This window comes from Pyrgilauda ruficollis, unplaced genomic scaffold (assembly GCF_017590135.1).
Source record: "Pyrgilauda ruficollis isolate IOZ18807 unplaced genomic scaffold, ASM1759013v1 scaffold141, whole genome shotgun sequence".
Lineage (NCBI taxonomy): Eukaryota > Metazoa > Chordata > Aves > Passeriformes > Passeridae > Pyrgilauda > Pyrgilauda ruficollis.
In genome coordinates, this window is record NW_024512655.1 from 362,898 (window position 1) to 389,318 (window position 26,421).

The 26,421-nt window shown below is 47.4% G+C and overlaps 5 protein-coding genes across 15 annotated transcripts in view; 1 reads left to right on the top strand and 4 right to left on the bottom strand.

Annotated features, from left to right (window-relative positions):
- The window catches only part of PEX14 (peroxisomal biogenesis factor 14), a 67,410-nt gene extending 63,858 nt beyond the window's left edge, over positions 1–3,552 (bottom strand). Inside the window, exon 1 of one of the 2 annotated variants that reach the window (XM_041460289.1) lies at positions 3,419–3,552. In XM_041460289.1, coding sequence (XP_041316223.1) covers positions 3,419–3,454 — 36 coding nt within the window. In that variant the 5' untranslated portion in view covers positions 3,455–3,552. The remainder of the gene's footprint in view (positions 1–3,418) is intronic. The other variant, XM_041460290.1, reaches the window with a different exon arrangement.
- DFFA (DNA fragmentation factor subunit alpha) lies at positions 3,538–7,621 on the top strand. The gene is made up of 6 exons (XM_041460291.1): positions 3,538–3,764; positions 4,239–4,400; positions 4,507–4,637; positions 5,285–5,474; positions 5,847–6,001; positions 6,676–7,621. Exons 1-6 carry the CDS (start codon positions 3,668–3,670, stop codon positions 6,877–6,879), a joined length of 939 nt encoding a protein of 312 aa, XP_041316225.1. The 5' UTR covers positions 3,538–3,667; the 3' UTR covers positions 6,880–7,621.
- A 943-nt stretch (positions 7,622–8,564) lies between these two features.
- CENPS (centromere protein S) lies at positions 8,565–10,821 on the bottom strand. The gene is made up of 5 exons (XM_041460292.1): positions 10,730–10,821; positions 10,461–10,584; positions 10,079–10,112; positions 9,809–9,875; positions 8,565–9,044 (listed from the first exon to the last, which is right to left on the bottom strand). The coding sequence occupies exons 1-5, from the start codon at positions 10,769–10,771 to the stop codon at positions 8,889–8,891; spliced, it is 423 nt and encodes a 140-aa protein (XP_041316226.1). The 5' UTR covers positions 10,772–10,821; the 3' UTR covers positions 8,565–8,888.
- Positions 10,822–11,696: 875 nt separating this feature from the next.
- Positions 11,697–21,323, bottom strand: PGD (phosphogluconate dehydrogenase). Its single transcript, XM_041460287.1, has 13 exons — positions 21,176–21,323; positions 20,742–20,817; positions 20,137–20,316; positions 19,935–20,000; positions 18,764–18,882; positions 17,689–17,758; positions 17,198–17,332; positions 16,589–16,778; positions 14,621–14,751; positions 14,006–14,139; positions 13,584–13,683; positions 12,553–12,675; positions 11,697–12,011 (listed from the first exon to the last, which is right to left on the bottom strand). The coding sequence occupies exons 1-13, from the start codon at positions 21,181–21,183 to the stop codon at positions 11,892–11,894; spliced, it is 1,452 nt and encodes a 483-aa protein (XP_041316221.1). The 5' UTR covers positions 21,184–21,323; the 3' UTR covers positions 11,697–11,891.
- A 585-nt stretch (positions 21,324–21,908) lies between these two features.
- The window catches only part of KIF1B (kinesin family member 1B), a 79,588-nt gene continuing 75,075 nt past the window's right edge, over positions 21,909–26,421 (bottom strand). For all 10 annotated transcript variants that reach the window (XM_041460284.1, XM_041460283.1, XM_041460282.1 and 7 more), the window contains one exon: positions 21,909–26,363. In XM_041460284.1, coding sequence (XP_041316218.1) covers positions 26,321–26,363 — 43 coding nt within the window. In that variant the 3' untranslated portion in view covers positions 21,909–26,320. The remainder of the gene's footprint in view (positions 26,364–26,421) is intronic.

Below are 26,421 nucleotides of genomic sequence, written 5' to 3' on the forward strand. Positions count from 1 at the left end.
AGAGAAGGGGCCACACCAACACAAATCTGTAAACACTTCTCCCATTGCCAGGATCCAGTAATGCATCCTTTGTTTTCTGAACCGTTCTTCTAAAGATTTCTAAATAACTATGATTTCTAAATAACTATTATAACTAAACCTCACAAAATGTCAGCAGTACCAGGACCATCCTTGCTTCCCACACATAATTAAGAGATGAAGTTTTGTACTCCAATTCTATTCCCCATTTTCATGCCTCACCTCCAAAGTATCTCAACATTTATTTTTTCCATTTGCAAAATACACAAAAACAATATAGATAAAATAAGTATTTACCACAAGAGGGTGCCAGAAACTCAAATATACTGCAACTCATCTGCATCCAGACAAGGATCATCACCAGACCCAGGCAGACCTCACAGGGGGCAGGGATTCTCTGGGATCACTTGCCACAACCTCTGGGTGGGAGGGAGGAAGGAAGAAAGGACCCACCACTGAATTCCTATCCTCAGGAAATTCCCAGAGCAAAATATTTAGCCTTGAAGAAACACTGATTGCCAAGACAAATCTGAAATTGATTATCCTGTTCACAGGCTACACCATCATCTTGCTTTTCTCTTTCTTTTACTATAAAAAAGCCAGTAACAGAGAGACAGGACCCTTTCTTTTGCTTATTTTTAGTAAAGACATTGCTAAAGGCCCAAGGAACATGATTTCTAAACAAAACAAAGTATTTTAAAATCTCTGGTAGAAATATTTATTGCCTTTACAACATAATTCTATCTACATAAACGATTTCATTTGAGCTGCAGTACTCCCCTCTCCCCACACTGCTTGAGGCAATATATTAATTCATGAGAATGAGAAAATTAAACTAAGAAAAACAGATAATAAGCCATAAGACATCTGACACTCCCTTTTCAGCATCTAAATTAACTTGATTTGTAATAGGAAACATGATGGGGCCCAAACATAAACATGTTAAGTGAGGCAGTGCCACTACTCATGCTCTCATGTTGAAAGCTTGGCAATAAATAAGCAAACATCACCAGGGGCAGAAAGCAAATATTTTATCAAATTCTCTAAACGTTTAGAGTGCAATGGGGACAACCTTCTACAAGCACTGGCAACAGTGTCAAACCTGCAGTGCTGTGTAAGAGGAGCAGTGTTTACATTCTGTGAGACTTGTAAAGATATTTTCATTGGTTTGTTTAATTCCAAAACTGCCCCTTGAAAAGTCACCCACTGTACTACATATCCTTCAGTCACATCCCCTTTTTCCAGGCAAAGCTGCAAGACTCTCAAACTCCACCCAAGCCCCCAGAATCTGCGAGCACTGAACACTTCTCAGAGCTCAGGAACGCACACCAGCGTGAGAGCCACAGAGATGGCAAACAGAGTTCCACAGTCACAGGACAGCCTGGGGGCAAGGCACCTTGAAGGTCATCTCACTCCAGCCCCTGCCATGGGCTGGACACCTGCCAAGAGGTGGGGACACCTGTCCCCAGCAGCACGGCCAGGCTGGGCAGCAGGAGCTGAGGAACGCGCACCAGCGTGAGAGCCGCAGAGATGGCAAACAGAGTCACAGGACAGCCTGGGGGCAAGGCACCTTGAAGGTCATCTCACTCCAGCCCCTGCCATGGGCTGGACACCTGCCAAGAGGTGGGGACACCTGTCCCCAGCAGCACGGCCAGGCTGGGCAGCAGGAGCAGCCCCGGGGCCCTGGTCCAGCTGCTGACCAGTGCCCTGTGCCAGTGCCCTCTCCAGGGATTGCTGACCAGTGCCCTGTCCAGGGCTGGACCAGGGATTGCTGACCAGTGCCCCGCCCAGCAGCCAGACCAGAGGCTCCTCACACATCACCTCTCTGATGCAGGACAGACACCAAAAGGAGTGCAAGTAATTCATTCTGGCCTGAGGATCCAGCACTGCTGCATGCAGGGGGGCAGAACCTGATTCTTCCTCTTTACCTTTAACACCCAGAGCATTCTCTGCCTGCATTTATGAGGGTAAAAAGCAAAGACTCTCCCATTTCCAAACACTGAACTTTATTTTGAGGTAAAGCAACGTAAATAAATGGGGGGGTTTAAGTGTGCAGTGGGAAAATACAATAACCAAACTCAAAGGAAGCTGAATGTTTTTAGGAAACCACAATTTGCCAATTGACCAGATTTCTTTCTCAGAAACTGCCAGCCCTGTAGACTGCCCAGGTGCCTTATGGACCAGTCACAGATTGTTTTGGGTTTTTTGGGTTTCCTCATTCTGGAAGCACTCACCTGAGGTGTGAGGGATGGACTGTAATGCCTGCACCTCAGACTGGGGCAGGCAGAAACACCGGGGTGAGGCAAAGCTGCCCTGCCTCCCGTGAGTTTGGTAACTTGGCCTTTCACAACCCACATCTGCGCTGGTTTTATGTAACTCATTTCTATTTCAGTTTAGTTCAATAGCCTTCCCCACAAACTCAGCCTCCTCAGTCCAAAACAAGGGATCAACAGAGAGGTCGATGGAGATTTTGCCAAATCAGGACAGGTTTGAGTGACTGCACATAACAACGTGTCACAGGCAGGCTGCTCCGTGCCCTGCCCACACAGGCAGACCTTTCCCCTCCTGCTGCTGCACCGGGGCCTGGGGCACTGAAAGGACTTCACCAAATCCCACGGCAGCTCACACTCAGGAACCTGTCCGGGACAGTGCTGAGCTGCCAGAGCTGCAGGAATGTGAGGTGGGTTGAGCTGGCAGTGAAATACAAGTGACTGGATCATGAACAGAGAGAGAGGAAGCCTACACCCTACACACCTACATCACACCCCTGCCACAGAACACACAACCCAGCTTGGAAGAGCCCTTCAAGAAAATAAGAATATATACTATATACAACCCCATCACGCTTCTGATTTTCCCTCTGGCTCCCCCATTCATTTCACGGCCCAGTTTAAAAATACCTTAAGCTTTTAGTGTTTCTTGAGCACCCAAACAAGTGAACTTGCATTTATTTTTTGCTCTCCCCTTTCAGGTTTGTCCTTTTATGCTCTTGGCTCAAGGATCTCCTCCCGTCCCTCGCATTTGCAAGGCAGACACAATATTTTATTTTCGTCTAACTAGTCACAGAATCCCAGAATAGTCTGAGTTGGAAAGGACCCACAAGGATCACCGAGTCCAACTCTTCCCCTGCACAGGGCTCCACAGAGTTTTATAACCCAGCTGCACACCGTCTCCTTTCTCTCTGGCCATGTTTGCATTTATTCTTCTCCTACTCAAGTGCTTGATGAGTTTCACACACAAACCCTCAATGCCAACACGCCCGTGCCCCGGGCCCGGCCTGCACACCCTTCAGCCAGCCCCGCGCAGCCCCTGCTCGCCCAGGGCGCGGGGCCAGGCGCGGCGCGGGGCCGCGGTGCTCCCGGGGCCGCGGGCCCGGCCCGGCCCGGCCCGGCCGCCTCACCTGCCCCGGCTGCTCCGCTCGCTCCGCGGCCGCCATCTTCCAGCCCGGCTAATGCATCCCCGACCGCCCGATGCAACGCCCCCGCCGCCGCGCCGCAGACACGGCGAGTCGATCGCCGGCGCAGCGATGCGTGCCGCGGCGGCGCCGCCGGTGCCGTGAGTGCCCGGGCCGGGCCGGGCCGGGCCGACCGCGCCGCGGCAGCGCCTTCCCCGCCTGGAAGAGCCCTCGGGCACTGCCGAGCGTCGCTTGATGGCGGCGCGGCTGAAGCGGTGCGTGGTGCGGCGGCGGGACGGGCCGGAGCAGCACGGCGTGGCCGCTTCCTGCCTGCGGGAGCTGCGCGACAAAGGTGAGGGGGGACCCGCTGTGGGACCCGGTGGGACCCGCTGTGAGACCCGCTGTGGGACCCGCTGTGACCCGCTGTGAGACCCTCTGGGACCCTCTGGAACCCGCTGTGAGACCCGCTGTGAGACCCGCTGTGGGACGCGCTGTGGGACCCGCTGGGACCCGCTGTGAGACCCGCTGTGGGACCCGGTGGGACCCGCTGTGAGACCCTCTGGGACCCGCTGTGGGACCCTCTGGAACCCGCTGTGGGACCCTCTGGAACCCGCTGTGGGACCCTCTGGGACCCGCTGTGGGACCCGCTGTGGGACCTGCTGTAGGACCCGCTGTGGGACCCAGCTAATGTGCAGCACTGTGAGGAGACAGCTCCTGGTCTCCAGCCTCAGTCACTGAGAGCTGCCTGTCCTTTGTGCTGGGGGTAATAAACGGGCGGTGCTATGTCGCTTTTATCGTTCTGTTAATTAATTTTTCTGTTCTGCAGCTTGTGGTGTTCTGGCTCTTGACAAGGCCCGGGAACCCATCACCTTGGTGCTGGCAGAAGATGGGACCATTGTGGATGATGAAGATTACTTCTTGTGTTTGCCACCTAACACCAAGTTTGTGGCACTGGCCAAGGACGAGAAATGGTCCAGCAGAAGCTTAGGTATGAGGAAGCATGGAAGGGGAGGTGTGTTTGGAACACACCTAGTGGCATTAGGCAGGGTCAGGTGATCAGGAATGACCCATGAAACTGGTGACTCTTGTGTCAGACAGTGGAACATCCTGGCTCTCGGAGTCTGTGGATGAAGTGGACAGTGCTGCTGAGAAGTGGAAGCAACTAGCCAGGCAGCTGAAGGATGACCTGTCCAACATCATCCTGATGTCTGAAGAAGACCTCCAGGTACAGTGGGGAAACCCCCAGTCCCTGTCCTTGCATCTGTCCGTCATCCATTTATCTCAGTAGAGACTCAATAAACAAGAGCTCAGGCTTAATTCAGCTGCTGCTTTTGGCTCTTGGTGCCAGAGTCAGACTTCTCCTTGAAGGGAAAACATTTGAATGTCCAAGGATGCTCTTAATCACCAACTATCCAGTGTTTTGTTCCAGGCAGGCCAGGTCTGTCTGCTCCAGAGGCGTTTGAAGAACTGCTGTCACTTTCCAGAGCTGGTTGATTGAAGTTTCTGACTGCTTAGCACCTTGTCTGTGGGGAGGCATGGCAGTGACTGTCCCTTCTTGTTCTCCCCAGTGTGCAGCTTCCTGGGTGCCAGGCTACTGCCTTTCCTTTGAATATTTCCATGCACTCTGAAGAAGCAGTGCTTTGCCATTAGTTTACAAGATTTCTGTTAAAATTGCACGTGATTCCACACCCTCTTGGATGCCTTTTGGCTTTTAGTAAATAATGCTGCCTGGTGTAATGCTACTGCAGCCTCTCAGAACTCAGGGGACTTGCTATGACAGGAAACCTTGTGGAACATGCTTGGTTTGTACGTTGTTTGTACTGCAGTAGTGCCATGAAATGAGTTACTCAGGAGCCCCCTCACTGTTTTAAGGTGCTGATTGATGTGCCACGCTCAGACCTGGCAGAAGAACTTGCCCAAAGTGAAACCAAAGTCCAGGTGCTGCAGGACACCCTGCAGCAGGTGCTGGACAGACGAGAAGAGGAGCGTCAGTCCAAGCAGCTCCTGGAGCTCTACCTGGAGGCCTTGAAAACTGAAGACGATATCTTAAGCAAAGTTGCAGGTAGGGAGCATTTGTATGCTAGAGAAGGAGGTTTTCACCTCCTAGCTGGGTGGAATAAATAAAGTAGAGTGAGTAATTTGATCAGCTGCTGTTAAATGGGGTTGATACAGGTTGTAGTGTATATAGTGTAAGAATTCTCTGACCTGAGAGCCCTCTTGCTGCTGTGTCACATTTCTCACAGAGCCTGAAAGCAGAATACTGGGAGAAAAGCTTAGATCCTGGAGTCCTCCTTAACATTTATGGATTTCTTAAGTTCCAGGATGCACCTAGATTGGATGTATATTTTATTAATCTCACAACTATCAAAGCACTCCAGGCCACTTTTCCTGTCCTGTGTTTGTCAGGGGCTGTACTGAGTGTGCTCCTTTTCAGAACCTGAGGCTGCACCAAGGAAGGAGATGGATGTGGTTGACACAGGTACCAGCAGCACAGATACTTCAGCCACAACAGCACTCAGCAACCAGGTCCTTGCTGCTCTGAAAGAGAAACCTGCTCCAGAGCTCTCCTTGGACAGTCAGAATCTAGAGGTGGGTGAGAATGACACAAACCATATTCTGGCTAAGCTCTCCCTCCAAAAGAGAGGCTATAGGGGAAGCTGTCCTTGCTTAGGGAGGCTCTGATGTCAGTAGATTGTTTCAAAGTGCTGAAATTTAATTAATTTCTCTTCCTCAGTAATACTGAGGAAGCTCCTCTGTAACAGACATTGGTCCACACACTCTACTCTGTGCTCTGAAAAGCCACAAAATAATTTTCTTTCTTTTATACATCCCAAATCAAAATAAAAACCTCCTTATTTTGGAAAAAAACTGTAAATACAGATTGGAAAGGAAAGCCTAGATAAACTGTAACCATTTAGGAAGGTGTTCTTTCAAGCTGTGAACTTGCTACTCTTTATTTTCCCTACCGTAGAAAGTAACTGCTTTCTCTTCCTTTGAACACCTGGACAGAGCTTCAAGCACTGAGTGTTGGCAAATTACTGGAAATGCACTAGCCCACGGGTTAGGTGATGGAAGCTGGGAACATCTGCAGTTCCAAAGTGCCTCGCTCCTGCTGTGGTCAATTCAGCAGAGGGTTAGGGGCTGGGGACTCAGTAGAAAAGTCTGTTAACAATCTGTCCTCATTCCTGCTGTGGTCAGTTCAGCAGAGGGTGAGTGGCCAGGGACTCAGTAGAAAAGTCTGTTTACAATCTGTCTTGCTACAGCTGGTGTTGAAGGAAGACGCAGCAGCCCTGGCCTCGGCTCTGGGGTGGGACAAGCAGAAAGCTGGAGCTCTGCAGGAAGCCTGTGACCAGGAGCTCTCCAAGCGCCTCAAACAAGTGCAGGCTCTGCACTCCCTACGGAGCACGTCCAAGGGCAAGAAAACGCTTCCCTGGGGGGACAGGCCCAGTGCAAAACGCAAAAAATAACACTGCTTTGCTGTTTGCACTTCGGGTTTTGCTTTTGCATTAGAATCAGTACAAGCAAAGACACATCCTGGAATCATAGTTTGCTGGTCACACTGTGGTCTGGCTATAGAACAACTAAAATCTGGACATTATCCTGAGGCTTAAACTCCTCTGGTGATTTGAATTGTGTAAGCAAAGGGATTTGGACTTTTTGCAGAATGCTAGAACAATGGTATTGCTAAGCACAGCATGTAAGCGTTCAGCTTTCAATACCTGGTTGGTAGCCAGCAGCTTCCATCTGATAATGGTGGATACAGCTCCCAGGCAGCTTGCTTACTTTGTCCTCCCACCATTTTCAGTGTGAAAAGGATAGAGGATCTCTGGAAGACACTCTGAGGCACAGTCAGTGATCAGGGCAGAGGGGATAGCCAGCTGCTGCCTGGCTTTAGGCTCCAGCCTGGCATCTAGGAACTTGAATTCTCATCCTGATTTAATCAGTTAAAGTAAATTCAAAGTCCTTCAACTTCAGTGCTTTTTCTCTAAGTAACTCCTGTCTCTTGGATGCTGTGTAAGAACTATCATGTAAAACACAGCAAAGGTGGAAATAATTGCTTTGTAAGGCTGTGTGACAGAGGACTTGCATTTGGCCTGCTGTTATTCTCCTAATCATTAGTGTAGCATCATGATGCTTTTGTATTAACTGGCTTATTTTTAAATTTGTTAAAGTCTTTTTTCTAACATCAATAAAACCTTTTTATCTTACTGTTGGACTAGTTTTGATATTTCCACCAGCTGCTATAATTAAAAGAATGAGCCGATAAATACAGTATTACCTTAAGGAAAGAGAATGAAGAAATTTAACACAGAAGCACTGTCTTTAACTTACACAGTGTTGAGGCAAAACATGGTGACTGCACCTGAACTCTCACCTGGCACAGTCTGCTCTTCTCACGTGAGAACAGAAGATGTATATGAAAAACATCTGACAAGTGAGATGAAATTTCTGAGGAACTTTTAGTAGGTAGAGATGTATTTTGTAACAGCATGGTAAATCCTCTGATCTAGCACAGCCTTAAATAGTCCAGGGTAAGTATTCCTACAGCACCCATCCACGTGAACCTGTTGGCGTGCAACATTCCAGCTTAATTAGGCACAGTCAGTTAGACAGTGCAACTAACAAATATTCTAAACAGTTTAGTAATTTTAGGCCAACAAACAAAACTACTGAGGCTACCTTCAGGTGAAGCTACCCAGTTGGGAACTGACTGGACTTAGGGGAGAAGCCTCCAGGCAACTTTTTGTCTGTTTGCTTCTGACCACATTTGGATTGTAACATCATAGGCCATGGCAGGTAAAAAGGTTTCCTGTGTTTTGAATAGGTACTTACTGCAAGCTTTTCCTGTCCAGTCTTTCATGGATGGCTGTGCTACCCCTGGAAAGCCGCTTGCTTTGATTAATTATTTTCATTCTTTGTAAGTTCGGGGCACTGGGTAAGGCTCTGCCAGCCCAGCAGAGGGCAATGGGATCCCTGCCTGCAGCCGCGAAAATGGGAATTACCAACAGTGACAACTGCACCCCTGCAGTGCCCCAGGTGAGAAACACAGAACACCTTCAACTGCCAAGGCAACAAGCGAGAGATGGCTTAGTAAACACAAAATATTCAAAATGTCTCAGCAAAAGTAGCAAAACTGGAAGCAAGGAAAAAGTCAAAAGAAATTTTTACTAGAGAAAGTAGCAGAATGAAGGGCATTGCACATACTGAGTTATTCAGTGAGAATGGTCTATTTCAAATTCTTTATTTAAAGTATTTTAATTTTAATAACAGATACCTTTTGTGAGCAATTAAGGCACTTTGGCTGTAAACTCACTGAATTCTGACAGGCTTTGCATTTTTGGAACAATAAAAATCCAATCGCATTCATTAAATGCTAAAGATTCATTACTGACCTAACCTGCAAGACAAATAGGCTAACTCTGGTTTCTCTAGGACAGTAAGAGAAAATGACCTGAAACGTTACTCAACAGACAAATCATGCCATGTTGGAATCTTCATTTTCAGTCACAGCTGCTTCTTGGTCCCCAGGAGACCTCTCTCCCTTAGCTGCACTGGACTTCTTTTTCTTCTTCTCCTTCTGCTCCAGGTTACTTGATGCAAGCTCTTCACTCTTCTGAGTGATATATTTTAGCTGGGGACAATAAGTTAAACAATTAGTCCTCTACTGAGGAACTTCATTCATTCACAAGACATTAGAAAGAAATACGGAAGAGAAATTAACAGGGCAAATTATTATTACAAATAAAATGAGAGACTCCAAAAACATTTACTTGCCTTCTCAGGCAAGTTCATGTTGTATATTTCAATCCATAAATGGAAGGAAAAAATTTCCTTACATAAAAGTAAAATTAGTATTGGATGCATTTTTCATGGATCAGTGTATAGGCATGTCTTAGCAGATTAGTGAGTTTTATCCACTGAACATCATCTAGATCAGCACAGGAGGGAATGCAGTGATTCTGGGATCCCTGTATTAATGTTGGGAGTCACAGCACCCTGAGACAGACTCGAGCTGTTCCTGACCTTAGGCTACAACAGAGAAACACAACATCAGGAAAAAGCAAAGTGATTCACGATGCTGTGTCTGCTTATTGCACTTTTGAACTTGGAACTTCAGCAGCCCTGGTGCAACAAGAGCACTGCTGCTTGAACTGCAGTCAGATCTGCGTTACACCTCGCCACAGTGAGGCAGAGCGAAGCAAAAGAGGATGAAAATTTAAAAGTCACTGGATTGTGCCTATCTATCTCAGAAGACAGTGAAGTTGCTTATGCAACAGTTGCTTCACCATGCATAACCTTCATTCAAATGAATAAAGGAAAATTAAGGAATTAAGTTAATTTTAGGAATTAACTGGTTTAAGAATGTTGCCAGACAGAAAACGCAGTGCATCTCACCAAAGAATTGCTTCTTCTAGCCAAGAGCTTCACATCTTCTGTAGTGACCGTGGTTCGTTTTGCATGCCTGCATAACATCAAAAAACACTCCTTAACGTTTTTGCCAACACTTACCATAATAGGCCAAGATCAAAAAGTACAGGGAATTTCTATTTCATAACTTCACACACTATTTAAGCAGCCCTTTAAAAACTTGAGTTACGTGTTTTAAAGATTATCTAGGAGCTAACACAAAATAAAAGGAAAGCCTTTGTAACAATCAGTGCATACCTTGCAAACATTTCAAGGTCTTTTGCAAAGATTTCTAGAGAAAACACAAAGATGTAATATATTTTTAAACAGTGGGTGGGAAGAGAGACACAATACACAAGTTACCAAGTCAGTTATGAGAAGTGACCTTAGCTGGCTGTTAGGCACCACTCGTACACAAACAGGTAGGCACACAATACATGTAAATGCTTTTTTTAGGTCTGAAAAGTCAAACTAGTATTTCTTGTATTAAAAAAAAAAAAAAGGCAAGAGAATGCCCGGTGACACCGAGCTGGGCGCTGTTATTTTTGAAGCCCTGTGCCTGCAGCGATGGCTCCCGAGCAGACACGAACGCTGCGGTAAGCCAGGTCACAGGAGGCAACCCGCGGCAGCCCAGGGGTACCGCACTGCCGGAAGGTGATCTCCGCGATGGCCGCGATGCTCTGCTTGCTGAACTGCACGTCCTTGTCCTCCTCCACCTCCTGGCACAGGCACCCCACTGTGTAGTGAACCGCCGCCTTCAGCCTCTGCGGGGACCAAGGCAGGGCAGGCAGTGACCCAGCGGCCTCGCCCCAAAGCGCCGTGCGCCGCTCGGTACCTGTGCGAGCATCTCCCGCTGGGCAGGCAGTGACCCAGCGGCCTCGCCCCAAAGCGCCGTGCGCCGCTCGGTACCTGTGCGAGCATCTCCCGCTGCTCGTCGCCGGCCGCCGCCATCGCTGCCCTCACGATCTCCCGCCCGCGGCGCTTCCCGCGCGCGGCGGGGCGGGGCGGGGCGGGGCGGGGCCGGCGCCATCTTGGGCCCGCCCCGGGCCCGTGAGGGGACGCGAGGCAGCGGCGCTGTGGCCGCGTTTGTTCCGCGGAGCTCCCACAGCTTACTGCGCGATCCGCAGGAAAGGTACCTGCAGCTGAAAGCTACGCTTTGCCTTATACAGATATTCAACGAGTGATTAAGTAGCTGTCTTAGCAGAAATATATATGGCAAAAATTCATATAAAAATCAGTGGGCACAGCACAAAATTTAGCAGGTTTTGAGAAATAAAAAGGTTCAGACAGCCAGGTGAATTTTCAGATGGCCTGAAGATGACTGGCAGTAGCATTGCAGGGGGAGGATATAAAATAGAGCCCAATTTGCATGTTGCTGTGGCTATTTTTAATTGCCCCGGTGGAAAAAGAGGCAAAGAATCAGAGAGATTTGGGGGGAAAAGTGCAAGCACACAGCAACGCAAAGTGCTTATGCCAGAGCTTAAAACTGAGAACAACAGCTGGAGGGGCAGTGGTGCAGGAGTATGAGTTTTGTTTCTCTGTGACCCACGCCACCCTGCCACCAAAGCACAGAGCTCAGCGTGACAGACCGAGCAGCTGAATGCCCAGGAGTTAAATCTGTAAGAGCCCAACTGCTGCCTGTCAGCAATAAACCACGGCCATGGAAGAAAGGCCTTGACCTGCCTTGTGTAAGTTCCTGTGCTGTGTGCCACTCTCCATCTCAGCAATTCCTGAACTGCAGTCATCTCTGTCTTGATCCCTAGGAATTTATGCACTACAATACTATAAACCTAACGTGACTATAAATTCTATTAAAGACTGCACAACAACATTTTACCTAGTTTTGGCCAGCACCAGTGGAAAGAAAACACCTCAATACATTTATAACTAAATTTATTTTAGTTTTCTTGTATGATACATATAGAGAGATATACATATAGGTATGAAATACACCCCCAAGTTATTACAAAAGTGTCCAAACACAAGTTCTAGTGGAGTACAGTAAAAAGTGATATTCTAGAAGGAATGCTGGAGAGCTACAGTATCTGGGCTCCAGGTGGAAGGATTTCCATTAGACATTGTAAGCAGAAGAGGACACATTTCCTCCATGGCCTGTCCAGTTAGTATGGATAAATGCCCCTGGCTTTGATAATAATTCATATGTATGTGCACCAAAGTAATCACGCTGAGCCTGGAATGAGAACACAGACAAACCAGACACACAAATGTCAGTACCATCTGAGTCCTAGAAGTTGCACCTACTGTTACCTAACGAGAAATAGCAGAAATAAGATTGGACTCCAATATTATAACACTCAAAATTATTTTCTCATCATTAGCAAAGCCACTGCAATGAAAAATGTACTAATATCTAATAATTAAATTAAGAGTTCTGCAGAAATGCAATTACAGGATTTCTGCTTCGTACTAATGTAAAAAACCAGCACTTGCATACATCCAAACATTCAAAGATAACATTACCCTTGGTTCACAGATGGAATACAAACACACAGGGCGCTGCCATGCCAGTATCTCTGGTGTTTTTCATCCAGCTCTGTGTAAGTGTAAGCCTCACATGAATGTGAAGCTGACATTTGTTTGAGTGCTGACATGAATTTCAAGTACAACAGAAATATATCGGGCAGCCTATACTGTGAGTGATTAGGACATGTTGCCATTGAGACCTTTAAAGCAGTATTTAAAGAACAGCATGATGAGATGTCAGTACCTACCTGGATCAGGTTAGCTGGCAGTATCTCATGCCTGTATCCATCATAAAATGAAAGTGCTGTAGTGAAGCAGGGCATAGGGATTCCAATCTGCACACCAGTACTGATCACACGGCGCCAGGACTCCTGGGAGAGAGAAGAGGGGGAAAGGAAAGTGGTCAGTTCTGTGCTCACAGAGGTACGAGCAGACCTACTCCAGTACAACTGTGTGTGCTGTTTCACCTGTGTCTGTGAAATGTAACAACCAAGTCTGAGCAAATACAGCAGCAGATTCCTGATTTTACATAAATGAGGTTGATCTAAAATAATGACAAGTAGGACCGAGTTAAGAGCAGGATGAGAACAGTTCAGATATGCAGTCAAACCACAGCCTCAAGCAAGGATGCTGTTCTTTCACAGAAACATGGTCAGAGCATCTCAAAAGCATGAACTCAGTGGGGAACGGGGAATGTTCTGAGCTCTGAGGCTCTTCCAGACCCCTCACCAAGCACAGAACAAAGCTCTTCCAAGGGCCCAAGAGGACAGCACTGTCACTGCAGGCAGACGGGGATAATCCTCAGTTCAGCTCTTCATCTGGTCCAGTAATTTGCATGGAATATTCACATTCACAAGAACTACTAATGGTAAAATGAGACTTCTTTTTTGGCCAGATAATGCGGTTTTAATTGCACCCATCAGCTCCATCCAAATCAGGACAGTGTTTGCACAGACACAGGCCTAAAGAATGGGTGGGTCTGGAACTGTTGTCCTGGGGCTACTGCAAACAATGGTACTGGAACAGAGCTTTATGGTCTGAAATCCAGCTGCACAGCAGGCACAAGACACAGGGCACAGAAGAGAATGTTCACACAGGCCAGGCCTTTTTTCCTCATATTATGGTCCTTCTGAATTGCTGGATTTCTGCCTAAGGCTCTTCTCTACCAGTAAAATGGGAACATTCAGTTTCCAATCGTAGCTTGGTCAGTATCAAAGAGAACCATGACAGTCCTGGTTGTAAATTATTGGTTTTATGCTCTCCTTTCCTTGGAACTTACCTGACAGTTTTCTACAGCTCTCTTAAAGAAATCATCCAACAGCAAATTCTGGAGATCAGGGTTTCGATCAAAAGCATCTTTGATTTTTCCCAGGAACACACTAGGCAAAAGTTAACCAGGAATAAATGTCACAGCTTCCAAAAAAGACCCACAGTTCAAAAATTACACTGCCAAAACTTGACTCAGCCAGACTAACATTCCAAACATGACAAAGACCAAGAAAATTTTCAGCAGTTAAGCCACCAGAATAATGAGTTCATCTAGGAACCCTTGGTGTTGTCTACAGCCTCTCAGAGTCTTACCAGCAGAGTACCTCCATGGATTTTCCAGGGAATCCCTAGGCTTGTCAGCCAAGCACCTCATACACTGAACTGCCTGATCTTCTCCCCTCCGCAGCCAGGTCACCTCCTCATCTCAATTACCTTCTGATGATGCAGCCTCCCCTCCACATCAGTGCAATACCACCGTAATTCAGTGTCCAGCCAAATTCTTTGGCTGCTTGTCTCAGCAGCATGAAGCCTTGAGCATATGAAATAATCTTGGAAGCATACAGGGCCTAAAATAAAAAAAAAAAAATCAATTTCACGTTGCAAGAGAAGTCTCACAAAGCTGAACAACAAACTTCATGGGATACATATTCTGTCCAGCCCACATCTCAACAGGGATGACTACAGTAGCAACATTCCAGTTCTTTGAGAAACAAAATATCCTTTCCCATTGGGAAGTTTGGTTTCAACAGAGCGAGACGAAGAGAGCAATACCCAGGCAAAGGCAGGAGTGCTGAGGGGGGGACAAGCTCCTGTGCATGTTCTATGATCTCTGTGCCCCATGACGATGTCTCTGCCCACCGTGGCTTAGAGTTGAATTCCTTCTGGATCCTTCCTAACCTTCCTTTGGTTAAGAATGGGTCACATTATGCTTTGTGGACATCAGGAGACAACGCACAGTGCTGAAAGCAGGAACCAGTTCTCATGAAACATGCACACAAGAGCTGCTCCCCGGGGTTCACAGCATGCCAGACCTGCACAAGGACTCACCTTGCGGATGTCCTCCAGGAAGGCCTTCTTGTCCCCACTGAACTGGGTCGTTTTGGGCCCTTGCAGCAGCTTACTGGCCTGCACTCTCTCATCCTTGAGGGAAGACAGGCACCGTGCAAACACAGCTTCACCTTTGGGTATGGCAGGAAAGAGGAGATCATTAGAAAGCTGGGCATCCCTGTTCATGTGTGAGACAATCAAGCACCACGGAGTGTCGCTGAGTGATGAGCCATGCACTCAAGCAAAGTAACTGGTGCACAAATGAATTATTCCAACAGCACTCCTGAGGGGCAACACTGCCACTCAGTACAACCACTGGGTAAGTCTTAACTGATACAGCTTTCAAATGATAAAGAAAAAAGCCACAAGTCATCCACATGAACATTTATCCTCAGGAACATTTACCAGCTCTCAATTTTGAGAATTTACTTTAAAATCTTTTCCTATCTAATCAGAGACAGACAGTATTGCACTGCAATCTAGGGAACAGCAAGGCTGAAGACCTCACCAAGTATTGTATCATGCTTTTAAGACAAAAAGCTGTTCCTTAAATGCCAGCTTACATTAATGTTTCCCTGAACATGCAAAATAAGGGCAATTAAAATCAAGAATAAATCAGCAGGTTAACTTATAGGACGAAAAAAGATTCATAAATGTGGTAGGATTCAGAAGTCCATAAGAATGTTTTCTAACATCACTAAACAGGTTACTAAATATCATCTGTCAGGCTGGCTCAGTGAGTTCTTAAGCCGGTTTAAGCTGTACTTGTTTGCAGTTGATGACAGCATTGTAAAATGAGGGAGAAAAATGTTTGCTTTTCAGAGTCTCATAGAAGGAGAAGCAAGTCTTCATACTGTCATTTTGTTTCACCCTTTGAGTTGTGGTATATTAAAAAAAAACCAAACAAAAAAAAACCACCAAAATCTAAAAAACCCACAATCCAAAATCAACAATTTTTAAAAAAGAGTGAGTAATGTTTTCTCAAGACTCTGGATCCTCCCTACAGCAGGAGGACATATCACACCTAAGTCAGAACAGGCTAATTTCCATTTCTGCAAAAACTTCCTTCTAGTGGGGATAAGCAGCATGGTAGGAAAAGCAGGAAAAAGCAGGAGTAGCATGACTCTGCTTTTACAAGCAGAAGTTTGCAAGTCATGCTCATGCAGTAAAACCACACAGGAACTGCCCTGAGAGCAGCCACGTTTGCACAAGGACTATGGCACACACTTCCCTATCAGTGTTACCCAACAACGCTCCCCGGCTCTGCAGAGCACTCATCAGGGAGTGTCTCCTCCACCCTTGATCTTTGCAAGCACCCCAAAGAGGAGAATATTAGCAGTACAAGCAGGAAACACTGTTTCTAGCCCAGCACTGAAGGACTACAGCAGCGGTAGAACCTTAGAACCATTTAGAGAACTTGTTTTGCTGCCATGTTTCTTTGACAGCTACACTGCAGTTACTTTCTTTTAGCTACTCAGTGTAATTTTTCATATCTTCAGGACTTGACCAGCCAATGGAAGGGAAAACCAGGTAGAGAAAGCATGGAAATGAAAGCAAATCTGAGAGCAAAAAACCTTTTGACTCATCTAATTTACTCAATGGGAGTTGGCTCTGCACCTGTGGTATTGGGGCACTCTCAATGTGTTGCAGATGTGTTCCAGCTCCTCTGCATTACAACACTCTGAGCACAGCTCTTAATGTTCCCCTGAACATCACTGAGTCCTCAAGCACTGCAGGCACCACGGACACAGGTGACAGCAGGAATGCCAGCACTGAAGGAACAGGGGGAAAACAAGCCCAGCAACAAACCCCAGGAGCAGCTGTCAGGGCAGAAAAGCTGGAACAGCTACACCCACGAGAGCCTCTTCTGCCAGCCCAGCCCTGCTGTGGGCTCTGTGCTGAGGCTGTTTCCCTGCTGGTTACTGTGATGTGGCACGTGGAGGCAGGAAAGATGAAAGCACCAGTTACCGATGAGCGTGACCGGGACGCCGTATTCCAGGGCAGAAATGGCTGTCCACTTCCCTGTGCCTTTTTGCCCTGCACTGTCCCTGATCTTTGGGAGGAGGTATTTGCCATCACTGTCTTTGAATTTGAGAATATTGGCTGTGATTTCAATCAGGAAAGAGTCCAACTCTGTCTTATTCCACTCCTGAAATACCTGAAAAAGGAGAAAAAGTATATACATAGTCATACACACAGCAACTTGCTATGTCTCTGCTATATCTTTTAACTGATTAATGTATATATTTTGCCTGCTTGATTATAATGCTCAGTGTTTCACTAGCTCTTTTCAGGCAAGGTAGTTCACATCTCTGTACATGAAGGTGCTTCTTGGAGAGAAATCAACTGTAGCATAGGAAGAGGTTTATACAACTTTTGTAAGCATTCAGCTGTCTGTGCTCACTGCTCCTATCTCTTGTAAAGCTCATGAGGAATATTGTGCCCCACCCTTGCAGGAGGCATGTCAGAAAAATTCACTTCATGGACATGCAGCAGCTTTACCCAAGCCCAGCACCTCACCAGTGGCACACAGACCATGGCACAAAGAAAGGAAAGACATTAAAAACTGCAAATCACCTTTGCCATCTCATCGTGCTCCATGCCCACCACATCTTTCATCAGGTGATAGGCCTCACAGATTAGCTGCATGTCTCCATACTCAATCCCATTGTGCACCATCTTCACGAAATGTCCAGCTCCTTCCTCTCCCACCTGTTCAGAAACATCCAAAAATCCCCTCAGCAACAGCATCGTCATCACTTCCAGTGTTTAATACCTGCCCATGGCTTCCTTCTGCCTAAAGGAGGGAACCAAAGACAGTGCTGACTGAAACCAGTGGGTCACAGGTCCATTGAGCTCCCCCAGCACATGACCCAGCCACAGAACTTTGTCTTTCCACTGCATGGCATGAGTTATCAGAGATGGTGGATTGGAAATGAACACAGCCAGAAAATCAACCACTGATGGTGCTGTGTTCATTGTGGACACACATCCATGAGCTTCAGCAACCAAACTGCCTAAGCTTGGCTCTAACCCCAGGCTAGGGTCAGTATCAAATGACTATTTACCCAGTCACAACAAGGTTCCCCAGATCCCACTTTAGCAGCAATGCTTTGAAATATGGTCTTGATGTGGGGCCTGTGGGGAGAAAGAATACACCTTAGCAGCCAGGCAGGGGATACAAACACCACAAGAGAAAACAAATCAAATCTACCAGTATGATGCCTCCTTCTGTAACCTGCCAAAGGCAGCTTGGGCTGAGGGCACTGGGCAGGTTGATAACCCATCCACACAGCAATGCCAATTAAATATGTTTTTCCCAAGTAGACAGTTTGCAAGACATTGGAACAATCAAGTCATGCTTCCAACACTGCATGGACAAGCACAGTGCCCTTCAAGGAGCCCAGACATCCTCTCCATTTGAGCACAGCTGTCTGTCCTTAGCTGATCAAGGCAAAAGATGACTGGGCAGAAACTGTTGTTGGTGGCTCTGTGCCATCAAGTTTGAACAGGCTGATACAGGTGTGAAACACTAATGCAAATGGACAGGGGCTCAAGAGATACTAAAGCTCACTTAAAGCCTAGGCACACCTTTTCTTTCCACATCTATACAGAGAATGGGCAACCGGGGATAAAGTCTAATATGAGCATTGATGTGCAGTCCTTTACTGAGGCATGAGTACAAAACAGCACAGCAGCATGCAGAAACTTGCAAATAAACTGATGCATTCAACAGTAGTACAAACATGTACTGAAGCTCCTTTTGTAAGGTGTCACTACAGGGCCATTTGCTGCTGCCTGATTCATGGTTAGCAGCTTCCCAAGTGTGTACAGCCTCAAAAGAGAAAAATAAGAAATAATACTTGTTTAAAATTTAAGCAAAACTCCCTTCTCCCTTCAGATGTCTGTAAGTCCTACTTTTGCCTGTGGATTCCTGGAGGAAAAGCTGCCTTTGTTCTGCCTTACATGAAGGCTTAGCACTGCCCCATGACCCCAGCCAAGTTGAGAAATCTAGAGCCTTGAGGAAGTGAGATGGCAACATATCTTGTTCTCTCCACACCCACACCCTCCTCCCTCCCTCAGTGCACAATGTGAATTGTTGCAAACCATTCTGAACAAGAAAATACAGTAGTTCATGCTTACCAGGCCTCCTTGGCTCCTCCTGGCATGAGAGAAGGTCCATATCTGGCACCCTCCTCCCCACCACTGACTCCACTTCCCACAAACAAGATGCCCTTTGCCTGTAGCTCCTTACAACGCCTCTGGAACAAAGAGCAGAGCAGCACTGTTTAATTTTGTTTCGTGCCAGAGCTTTCCACACAAAAGCTAGCAATTCAGATGTAAAATTAGGTTTTCAGTTCTGCTTTGGATGTGCTAGAAGCCAACCTTAAGAAAGCTTGTTCATTCACCAAAGTGAGCATTAGGAAAATTCCCTGTTGCTTTGGGTCCTTGCAAAAGTGACATGGTGAGAAAACAGGTCCTTATGAGCACCAGATAGACATGAGCAGCACTGAAGCCAGAAAAGGCTTGGAATTAGGTGTCAGGTGACACATGCTCTGTGTGAAGATGTGGGGGAGGCAGATCAGGCCCAAGGTGGAGTTGCTGAGTTCATTGCAGAGCGAAGCTGCAAGCACAGAAAACTCTAAGGGCAAGTAATTGCCTCTGAGCTGGAGAGGGGCACAGGCTGGGATCCCCAAGGACTGACCCTCACTGGGCTTTTCACTCTGGCATGGCCAGCTCGCTTATCCACCATCAGACGTCGGAGCAGGAACACGAGCACGAGCACCTCTTCTAAGATTTAGAAACACCAATCTGAATGCAATATTTTCACGTGAGCACCCCAGACAGGCTAATGCAGCTTCTGTAACTTCCACCGTTACAGCCTGCTCACAAGCACAAAACTACTCTGCTGCTTCCACCACCAAGACAGCCAAACCAGCAGTTCTGTCTTGCTGGACTGTCCTGCAATCACGAAGGATTAAGAAACAGCAACAAATCTATAAATATCCTTTGACTTATAAATCTCCCTGAAAACTCCTAAGATTGTAAAATGAAATTTTCTAAAGGCCTTCACTCTTTAAAACACATTGAAAAAAATATTCTCTGGTGATCTGGGTAACTTCCATAAAAACATTCTTATAGTGCAGTCCTTAATTGCTTTTTAATAGGCTGCATGATTTAATTTTGCAGAAATCACTTTGGCTTTTCCAGAGCACAGGGCTGATGGCATCTTATTGATGGACTATTCTGACGACCAGAAGTGGAAAAGTCGTGTGGATTTCGTTCATTCATTTTAGGTAGGAAACAGGCTTACCGTGGTATCTCTGTACTCAGAATTCCCACCATCAATTATGATGTCTCCAGTCTCCAACAACGGCACCTGTCAAAAATAAACCAGCATTTTGGTTTTCTCCATACATTCAAAACCTCACTAATGATGAATAACTGAGAACTTCCAGAGGAAACTCCTCCAAAAGACAGCAAGAAGCCTCATGCAGAATGAGTGTCTGCCTCACCAATTTATTGATGAAGTCATCCACTGCACTTCCAGCCTTCACCAGCAGGATAATGCGACGGGGCTTCTTCAGCGTGGAGACCATCTCCTGCAGGCTGTGAGCACCGATCACTTTGGTTCCCTTGGCCTCGTTAGCCAGGAAATCATCCACTTTGGAAACCGTCCTGTTAAAAGCACAAACCTGGGCGGGCAAGAAAACGTGTTCATAAAAGCTGCCAGTGGAACAGTAACTTTAGCTCAGACTACAAATTATACAAGCAAGGTTCAGCATCCTGTGCTCTCCCACTTCCACCTTCGAAACAGGCCCAGGGCAGGGATGAACCTGAGCATGTCTTTGCAAGTGCCTCGGGAACCTGTGGCTAAGGCAAGGCCAAGGCAAACTTCAGGGAAAAGTCACGCATAATTAACATATCAGGTGCCAGCTGAGTACAGGCATGCACCGCTGTTCTTCTCTGGAAACAGGACAAAGGCCAGCCCAGGTACAACTAACAGGAGGAAGTAACACCCATGAGATCATCACAGCTGCGGGGGAAGCACCCACAAAATGCTCAGCTCCAATCCCAAGTGCTGCTGTCAGCCTTCCTAAACAATTGTTTATTCACTTACCACGAAGCCGTGGTCATTCATGTTCAAAACCAGGTTCTGGCCCATCACGGCCAATCCAATCAAAGCAATGTCAGCTCTGGAATGTGAAAGAACAGAAATGCCGGGGAAGTCAGCAGCAGTGACCCAGCAGCAGCATCGCTACCTGCCAGGCCGTTCTGACCGTGCCAGCTGCCAGGGCAGCCCGTCCGTTCCTCAGGAACACGGGCACTTCATTCTGCCAGCTGCTGCTGCAGCAGATCGCAGGGCCGAGCCCGTGCGGAGTCACCGGGCAGAGCCCCCGCGGCGAACAGCGCACCGGGGCCTCCCGGCGCCGCGAGCCGGCTGCAGCCGCGCCGCGCCGCACCACCGCACCGCACCGCACCGCACCGCGCCGCGCCGCACCGCACCGCACCACCGCACCGCAGCCCCGGCCCGCTCCCGGGCCCCGCTCTCACTCGGCCATGGCAGCGCCGTTCGGGTCTCTCGGCTCTCTCCGCTCCCTCGGGGCTCTGCGGGCTCGGCCTGCACCGCGCGCCGCTTCCTCTCATCAGCCGCGGGCGGGGCGGGGCGGGGCCGAGGGCGCCCATTGGCTCCTGAAGAGACTCCGCCCCCCGCCCATGGCCCGATGTCTCGAGGCCACGCCCCCTTAAAGCGGCAGTGGCGCGGCCGGGCCCGCCCGCGGAGGAGCCGCGCAGCTGCCCCGCGCCGTCCGCTGTGCCTCTGTTCCCAGCCATACGCACTCCTGGGCCCGCAGGGTACCGCGGTTTGTCATCAGGAATTATTCTGAACGGGCTTCGACTGCGCCGCCGACACCGAACGCGGCGGCAGGCAGCCCTCAGCTGTCAGCGCTGCCCGTTTGCCTTTGACAAACTTGACGAACGTGTCCTTCCGTCGGCACCGAGGCGACCCCAGGACAAAGGCGCTGCCCCCTCCGCTCCGCTGTATCGGACACACGCACCTCGAGACCGCAGTTTCTGCTAAGTTCTGTATAAGTGATTTCCCAAACAAGATGACCCGCAGCAATCCGGCCCATCAAGTTTTTGGTTCACCTTAATTTTGGGCACCCCTTCTTTCTCAAGGGCAGTCGAGATAAATTTCATTAAAGCGTCGGCTTGTTCAGCACAGGTTTTAAAAACAAGTAATCGACATAAGATACAAGCAATTAAATCATAATGAGAGGAGCACACATTCTGTCTGCTAATGCACTGGTTGTACCTTTATTGTTTCACCTCGTTCACTAACAATTCAGTGGTGCAAGGTTACCATACACAGTTAGATATCTGCATTGCACACCTAAGGCTATACAGCAAATGGATCAGAATTAGTACAAATACATGAACTATATTTACATTTTGTATACTCAAGCTCCAAATATCGGATATATTTACAAAATAAAATAAGAAAATGAAAACCTGAAATTAATGTACAGTGTTGCTGATACACTCCTTCGCTGGGATGAAGTCAGTTTGCAAAGAGATTTGTTCAAGAAGGCCACTTATACAGCATTTACCTTGTATACCTTGTGTACAGAGATTAACAGGGACGTGGGGACTGCAATTCCAAGGGATGTCTGATGTCCAAATTCGGGAGCCATGACCAACTGCACATGAAATATGAACAAGCAAAGTGGAAAACTCAGACCTGATCCCGGCAAGTGCTGATCATTCAAGACTCCCTCTGCTTGCAGTCCCTGGTTCCCAGGCAAGCAAGAGGTGAATTCAGCCCTGCTCAGGGGCAGCCCCTTCACCTGGCAACATCAAGAACTGAAGACTCAGGAGCTCCACACCAGTTTTCTGAATTCACAGCTGACCCCAGCAATTGGAATCCTGTTCCCAATGACATTGGACACAACCATCTGGTTAGTGTTGGACTAGTTTTGATTTCAAATACACGGAACACATAAATGGCCTTCTGAACAAAAGTCAGTCCTGCTCTTGAGCAGCTGATGTTTTGAAACAAGGAAGCACGAAGTTAAGAGATCCTGCTACAGACACTACAGCCAGAGCACAGACTGGGTTAGTGACTACACGGAGAGATCAACGCACGCGTCGGAGCCGCTGCAGGGACAGCCAGCAGCAGGACCCTTCCTCCTCCAGCAGGTCAGAGCTGCATCCTCAGCACAACACCCAGCACAGCACCAGCTGCCCCAGCTCTGCTGGGCAGGAGCCCAGGCAGACCCACGTGCACAGGCAGTTTAGTACCAGTGGGTGTTAGACCGAAGCTAATCCTCTTTCTTATCTAATGTGCAATTAATTACAGATGTATAAATATACAATACATTACATAAAATTAAATCCCTGTAAATTAGATAACAAGCAGCAAAAAGTAAAGTCTTTGCTTTGAAATACCATGTTAATCAGTAATAAGGACTATTAGACATTGACACAAAAAACCTTTTCCTGGCAGTCTGGAAATCACACTCTCTGGAAACAGTACTCCCTTCTCCTCCGTATTCCCAGAATACAGAATCCTCTTTAAAAAGGTACTTCAAGTGCATTTCTAAAACACAGCATAGGAGGTTTAGCTTCATTTTACAATGCCCAGGAAGATCCAACATAATTTTCAATGTACAAAAAGGACAGTTTTCTCCTTCCTTTTGGTGAGGAGCATAAAATCCCAAATACAGCCCAGTCTGCCTCGCTCCTCCAGGGAATGCCCACCAAGCTCCCTGCTGCTGCGTGTCCCCACGGGCTGGCAGGCCCACAGCAGGCTGTCTCATCTGGAGAGGCTGAGCCCCAGAGCTGGCTGACTCTGGGACTCACACACACAGCAGGTAACCAAGAATGGCCTCTGGAGTGTCAGCAGAAGGCAACTTAGCATATTTTTCCTTCCTCATTCTGCTTCCAAAAAGAAATTTCTAACATGTTGGGCTAAGCTTTGAAATGAATGGAAATTCACTTTTTATATTTGTTTATTTGTTTGGTTTGTTATCTCTTTAAAGAAAACTTGGGCTGGTCTCAGTCCAGTTTTAAGTAGGGAAACCCAAATGTCTCAAAGCAGACTTCAGTAATTGCAAAAGAACTTTGCCTTTATGTCAGACCTGAAAACAGAAATGCCCATTTGAACTCCACACAACAAGGACCCAGTTTGTTACAGATTATGCAGCTTTAAGAGATGCTGCTGCTTAAAACCAGAATTTTGCTGTGCTGATGATCCACTATCCACTCAGACCTCAAGCCTCCAGAATTTGCTTGGAGTTTTAAGATAGAAGAGTGACATTTATGCAACACTTCAAGCTCTCTATAAAATAAGCATCTGTCTCTTCCTGCTTTTAAAGGAAGATCCCTTAATCATGATTTTGTGCAATGCCTATAACCACTTGGTTCATTCTCTGGCTTATCCAAAGCAAAGACTTAGAAAACTAGTTTTTTTCTAGTTAAAAAAAAGAAACAGATAAAAGTTAAAATGCTCTCAGTGTGTCACAACCTACCACCACCTCAATCACTCTGCCTCCTCAAACAGGTTCCACTGTCATTATAAACAGTGGTGATGGCAGCAATAACTTAATGCTTAGAATTAACCTAATTCTTGAGATCAGCTTAGCTGCAGTGTGAGGAGCCCTCCTGCAGGACAAGCAGTTTTATCCACACACTGGAAGTGCTTTATCATCATTGCATAACAAAGGAATATCACCACTGTATCAAGAGTCACACACAGTTAAACAAGACAAAAACAGAAGGAAAAAAAAAAAAAAAACCCAAACCCTATCCCTATCATGTTCCTGGGTCCCCAGGATGCTCCCTCACTCTGGCTTCCAGTTCTGAAATAAATCTGAGGACCACAGAGACAGCATGAGCATGTGAGCTGCTGAGAACTACCTCCAGATATGTGAAGGTATGGTCAGCCTCCATCTCCCTGCTCCTTTGCCCTCCTCCTGCTAGGAGGTCTCACTGCACTGCCCTGCTCTGAACACGAACCCACAAAGCAAAGCCCTTCCTCAGCAGGTTCCAGTCCCACGCACGCGTGGCCTGCCCCCAAATGAGCCTGCTGTGCCACTGCAGGAGAGGGACAAAGCCTTTCACCTCTCCCTGGCGAGGCTGGAGCTCCAGATGAAATCCCTTTACACTGCCCAGGACCAGAGCCAGCCCCATCAGTGCCCTGGGTGCAGCAAGGAAGGATAACACAGCAGGAAAGAGCACACAACACCCCCAACACCTGACTGAGAGACAGGAGTTCACTTCCCCCAAAGGAAATTCATTCTGCTCCTCTTTCTTGGGGCAAGGACCAAAGCTTTGGCCACAAGAACTTACACTGCAGGTCAAGAACTGACACCACCCAGCTGATGTCCAAGAAGCCAATCATGACATTCCACTGACCAGACCAGATCCACTTGCTCTGTTCTCCAGAAGGGTTAACTGAATGCAGTGGGGTTTAGCTGATGAAAATTGCAGCAGGGAAATGAGGAGACACTCAGCAGTTGTTTCAAAAGGAATTGAAAGTGTCCTGCAGCTCCCTGGAGAACACTGCAGGTGCTGGGCCCGGGAAGTGTTCCACAGACCCTGGGTGCTGCCAGGGACAGCTGGGGTGACACGGGAGCACTGCAGGTCAGGGATGCACAAACAGACCCTTGGGATCAGTGCTGCACAGCTGCTACCCTGACACAGCCAAGGGAGGTGAGAACTGTTCCTGCAGATCATGGAAGTCAGGACTAAAAGCAGGAAGAGGGGATCTGCCCTCCATGGTGATCCAGGGACCAACTGCACTTTCATTTCCATTTAACACTCCCCATCTGTCAAATACCTGGCTTGAGCATCTGAAATTCTCGGGATTTTCTCTCATATTTCAGTCTGTGGTCTGTTTCCCCTCATACCAGCACAGTCTGCTCAGCCCAGGTCAGAGGCTGAGGAGTGCATGTGGATGGAAACTCTTCTGGGAAAGAGTTAAACCCAAGCACTGTTCACCTGCAGCCCCCACAGCAGGAGTTTAAAGGCAGATTGTTCTGCCAGCCCCTCCTGGTTTGTTCCCTACCTTTTCCTAGCTCATGCCTTAGCCTGCTGGACCCTGGAAACTCAGAAACTTGCACAAAGTCCAAAATCCAGTCTGTCCAGATAGATTTGTCCAATATCAGCTTTCACCAGAGTTTAACTTCGAGGCTGGATCCAGAAAGCCTGAGGAGCTATTGCAGTTCCTGGCTGGGTAACGTCTCCATTAAACAATTTATCTTTCCCTGGCGTTGGAACTTTGCCCTGAGGGAACCAATGACCACTGCCAAGTCACAAATTGAATGAAAACCCTGTAGCAGTCCAGACAGACAGTGGACAGTGGGACAGACACCAAAAGGTCAGTTGAAATGGGAAAACAATTGTTATAGGAAATTTTTTTTTTTCTTTTTAGAGTCGTGCATAATCACTTTTTTTGATTTTTTTTTTCTTTCTCTTTTTGTTTGGCCACATGCTACTAGTACAATTCAGGTACAGGTGAAAAGAAACAAGGTAGGGTTAGAATACCTAGAAAATGTGCTGAAGGAGTGGGGAAGGGGGGGATGTTAAGCCACAGGATTACATACAAGAGAAACCGTCAAGAATCACGAAGAGAAAATGAGAGGTAACACTATCTGTGGGAAGGTGAGTGGGGAGGACAGATGAGAACATTTCATGGACTCAGTACTTCATCTGGCCCGTGCGTCTCCGAGCCAGCTTTGACCTGCACAAAAACAAAGGGGAAAAAGTCGTTGGTGAATTATGAAAGTTCATTTTAACTC